The sequence below is a fragment of the Hyposmocoma kahamanoa genome, unplaced genomic scaffold, assembly GCF_003589595.1.
Source record: "Hyposmocoma kahamanoa isolate Upper Pololo Valley unplaced genomic scaffold, ASM358959v1 160, whole genome shotgun sequence".
Lineage (NCBI taxonomy): Eukaryota > Metazoa > Arthropoda > Insecta > Lepidoptera > Cosmopterigidae > Hyposmocoma > Hyposmocoma kahamanoa.
The window spans coordinates 5,186,655-5,191,519 of NW_020653575.1; the positions used below are offsets into that span (position 1 = coordinate 5,186,655).

Below are 4,865 nucleotides of genomic sequence, written 5' to 3' on the forward strand. Positions count from 1 at the left end.
AACACATTCAATAACAATTATGCAAAATAATATATACAAATACTGAACAAGTTGTGCAATGTATTGTACAGTGGATTCATTAAAACATTACCATGTTAATAAATTGTCATTATTTGATCTTGTTAAAAGGTTGCAGTAATTTTTATTGTAATATATCCCCAGCTTGGATGCACAGTCGCTTACATTCGTACAACATAATGTTAAATACATGTCATTGTGTGCACAAGTGCTACAGTACTTCATGTATAAATAGACTACATAAACTGAACAAAAGATGGCACAACACCTGGACTAATTTGAAGAAAATTCCAATATAAGTTCTTTGATACAAAATGTTTCTAAGGCAGTTTGAGAAAAAGGAATGTTGTAATTGAGACTATCAACGAAAAGTAGTGTAACCCATATTTTTTTTTTGTTTCAATATTAATAAAATATTAAAAAATATTTAATTATTACATTTTTTTATACATGAAAATAGCATCTAAATAAAAATAATTATGTACTTTAGTATCATTTAAAGTAAAATTGTAGAAAAATAAATTAAATATGGTTAACATGATTTTTGCACCGATAGCCTCAAATTCAGTGCACGTTTTCACTCCCATACTTGAGATATATTTTGTCTTGTAAAGAGTACTGTATGGAAAATACATAGAGCGAGGCATTACCTAGCAGTGTCTACATATATGTGACTTTTTATAGATTGTAGCAGTTATTAGCATTTTGGCTTAGATACTTTACAGTTTTGTGGTGAAATTGTTTACTGCAACCTTCAATATCACTAAAGCGTGTAAAAGCATTGATAAGCTTTATAACTAGGATTAAGGACGATTAGATAATCTGTTTTATTTGTATTGTGATAGCAAACTAAATAAAACCGTAGGCTCTTAATTAAAAATTATTAAAAACTATTACTTCTTTATTGTATGAGTTTCTATGTTTATTATCTTTAAATTCCAACTAAAGAACTAGAATCCTAGGTCATGAAAGAAATAAAAAAAATAAGTTAATGTGTTCACATTCCTGAATTCAAGCTGCCAATCGGCCAGATAACAAAACACATAAGAGCCATAAAATACAGCACTCAATGAATACCAAGCACTGTTCACTCAAAATGAAATAACTATGGATATTAAAGCAATATTTTCACAAACTGTAATCAGTTGTTGCATAATCAAGTCATAATTTTGAATCACTGTACAACATACATGTACACTTTTGTTATAAACAAATTTTAAAACCTACATTCAGTCAAGCATTGGACAATACACCCACATAGCAAGGCCTCACCAACCTCATTTAAAAATAATTCAAGGTTTATTATATAACCTCTTGTAACTGACTCCGTTGTCACAAAATTCGTTCATAATAATCCTGCAAAGGAACAAATGGAAGACAACAATTAATGCTATAATAGAAATCCAAAACAGTGGATTTAGGCCTCCTAAACTATGCCCATGTTTGTGCAGGGCTATTACATGATGTTCATGAGCGGGAGCCTCGGCTACTTCTTTTACATGTATTGCGTGTCTCAAGTCTTCCATATGTTGCTTGTCTGCAGTAATATACAATATTGCTGTTAAAGGTTCTGTCAGTTTAACAGGGAAATACTTTCTATATGGACCCAATTGTACTGGAGAGTCTAAGCAACCAGCATCACAAGCGTAATACGTCTTATCAGAACGATCTAGAGCTACAAAGATAGCCGCTTTATTGTCCTCTTGCAATATCACACTAATGTTCACATGCGTCATGTTGCCATAATTAACTCTACGGAAGAGGAAATCTCTGTGCAGTTTTGAAGGATGAATATTGTACTCTAAATGTTGATTACTGAATCGTAGACTTCCAAAGCTCAGTATCATTGCTTGGTTGACACCACTAGCTCCCGCTTTCAAGAGCTTGTGACATCCTTGTTTTTCTAAAGTTAACAACCATACACTAGCAACTTTATTTAAATTTTCCAATGTATTTAAAGGTTTCCACAGGTTAAATGCATCCAAAGTTGAATGTCCTTCGTAACAACCTTCTGAATATGTTAAACTTCTTAGAATATTGGACTTTGTTTCTGGCTTAATGTGCTGTTCATGCTCAAGGCTACGGACTTGAGACAAAATCGCATAAATTGTGGCATTAATTCTGTCTCCATTTATTACCCCTTGGGCTTTGGAATCGGAAATATAAAAACCAGTGTACCAAAGTCCTTGCCAGACTCTTGTATGACTTTCTCTGAGTTTTCTCACAGCTATACGATCTCCAGTCAATGCAAGGACCTTTTCCATTTCTTCAATCGCCTTTTTTTCAACTAAATCTTTTTGTTTCGCATAGTCCGACTTTTTGATCGGCTCGCTGTATTGAACGGTTGTGAAGATAAGTATGTCTAAGCCGTCTCTAGCTTCTACAGCGATCGTGCTGGGCATTTTTCTGCAGACTACGGTTGCAGCAATCACCTCATCACTGTCTGGTAGTGGTATCATGCCAGTAACTACTTCATATTCCTTTGTGTCAATTCCTTGGTGCAGTTTTATAGCCTGTTTCACAGATGTAGGCCAGTCTGATACTCTGGGGGTTGACATTTTCAACGTTTTTGTTTTGCTAGTTGGATTGTTTACCCAAATTTCCTGAACAAACAGTGATGGAATTGTTCTGTGGGCGTAATACTGATATTGAATGTGTATGCCAGAGTTACTGCATTGAAACCTATGAACTATTCCCGTCTTGTATTCAGTAACAGTGAATTGCTTCATCTCATAGTCGTCTATGATGTATAAAGGGTGGTAATGCACTGGAAGAGACAATGTTCTCCCGTATTTGATGTTAATATGAGAGTCATGTTCTAAGGCCAAACCTAGAAGGCCATTTCCAACATAAGGCACATAGTTATGGCTGGGATAAGAGAGTGGAGCATTTGCTTCTTGTCTCAAGTAAGCATCGTACTCAGTTAAAGCATTCTCAAAGGGAGATAAGAAGTTTTTCTGACATACATTCTGGTGGGACGTTTTATCTTCACCATTAAATAGCCAGTTCATTAACGTTGGACCCACATACAGCAGTAAAAAGATGAAAATAAGAACAATGGTTACCAACTTTTTACGCGTTAAGGGGCCGTCTGCGAAACGGTTTATCCGTCTGAAAATTTCTCCGGCTCTTCGACTCATATCGCTGAATTCGGTTCTGGTGTTTTCCATCACAAACTACTGTTTCACGCACATATAAATTGAACTCGTTTTACGGCGAACTGTCGTGTTTAAGTTTGATCAGTCGTTAACATGGTAATTATGCGATAACACAGTTTATTTTTCGCAAAATAGTTTTCATCAACTCCACAGTACAACACACGAGTGACAGCTGTCAAGGTAATCAAAATCAAATGACACGTAGAGTGGTATAGTGACCGGTAAAATACGGTTTTTATCTTACGTAAGTACTGTCCGAGAAGAGCAAGCGCCCGGGTTTTAACCCGAAACCGGATTATTACCGAATTTAAATTAGATTAAAATCCATTACTGCCCGAAAATGCGGGCAGGAACTACTTACAACTAAATATTTTTCGCAAATCGAGTTTTGTTCAAATATTGTATAAGTGTTTTGTACTCAATTTTGGTGACAATTTTTAATATTTAATTACTCGAAATATTAAAGAATATTTCAGGTTACACTCGAATATTAAATAATACTTCATGATAATATTCTATAAACATTTAAATAAAAAGAAATTGTCACCAAAATTGATCATAATATCATATCATATCATTAATACTAGTATGGTACTAACTGCCTCTAGTCTGTGGTCGAACAGTTGCCATGCCGGACTGCCACGCACAGGTCCCAGGTTTGATTACCGAGTCGGGAGAAATATTTGTATGGCCTACATTTATTTCTCTCGTGAGTTTGGGTGTAATTTGTGGTTGTCTATGTGTGCTTCCATGGCACCCGCGACCCAGGGATTCCCTAGTGAAAAGAAGAAAAAATATAGATTATATTCAACAATTTTGCGACGCTGTTTGAATATGGCACTGAGACACCATAACGATAAACAAATTTTACGTGCGAAAAGTATGGGGAAAGTATCGTGGAATATAATAAAAAACGAATATAGTTATAGAACACAATTATACAATATTCAACTTTTAAAGAAAATTATAATAAATGACAAAATTATAAGTGAACCAATTGACATAGCCAATAAATTTAATGATTATCAAATCAATCTGACTAACACACAAAATAAGTCATGCAGAAATACTAACAAATTTTCCTTGATTTTATTTAATGTAATAATGATGTATTATATTTAATAGTTTGACATTGATAGTTTATTATTCCGTTGTTATTAATTAATTAATTGATTATTCAGTTAGTACCTTTACAGCTGCCAGTCCTGGCGAGAGATGTCGCTATTCACTGTATTAATTAAATTTTTATTGAATTGATATTCAATTATTTTTTGTGAAATTACGTTCGATCTTTGTATTAATAATTATAACAAACTAGTGGAGTAATTTCACAAAAAAATATTGAATATCAATTCAATAAAAATTTAATTAATACAGTGAATAGCGACATCTCTCGCCAGGACTGGTAGCTGTACTAACTGGGTGATAAATCTATAATTGATTATTCCTTCTACACATCCGATGACAATGCTATAATTAAACTAAATTTAAGCAACATTTTGCATGCCTAGTCAGGTAAAACATGTGTTCTGTAATAATTGTTCCATCTTTCACACCATATTTTAAGCAAATAAAAAAAAAATTGTTGGATGTATGCGTTATTATTATTATAGTTACTAAAATACTATAGTAATTTAGTAGCATTCATACCAACCTGAGATAAAATCAAGCTAAAGTCAAGTGGAAAAT

General features: G+C 33.5%; 1 protein-coding gene across 1 annotated transcript; it reads right to left on the bottom strand.

Annotated features, from left to right (window-relative positions):
• Positions 1-521: 521 nt before the first annotated feature.
• On the bottom strand, positions 522-3,188 carry LOC113240627 (uncharacterized protein KIAA2013 homolog). The gene has a single exon (XM_026477965.1). It carries the CDS (start codon positions 3,186-3,188, stop codon positions 1,311-1,313), a length of 1,878 nt encoding a protein of 625 aa, XP_026333750.1. The 3' UTR covers positions 522-1,310.
• Positions 3,189-4,865: the final 1,677 nt, after the last annotated feature.

What these genes read in the sequence shown, in the direction of transcription:
- LOC113240627 (XM_026477965.1), bottom strand. Translation starts at nt 3,188, where the DNA reads ATGGAAAACACCAGAACCGAATTCAGCGATATGAGTCGAAGAGCCGGA.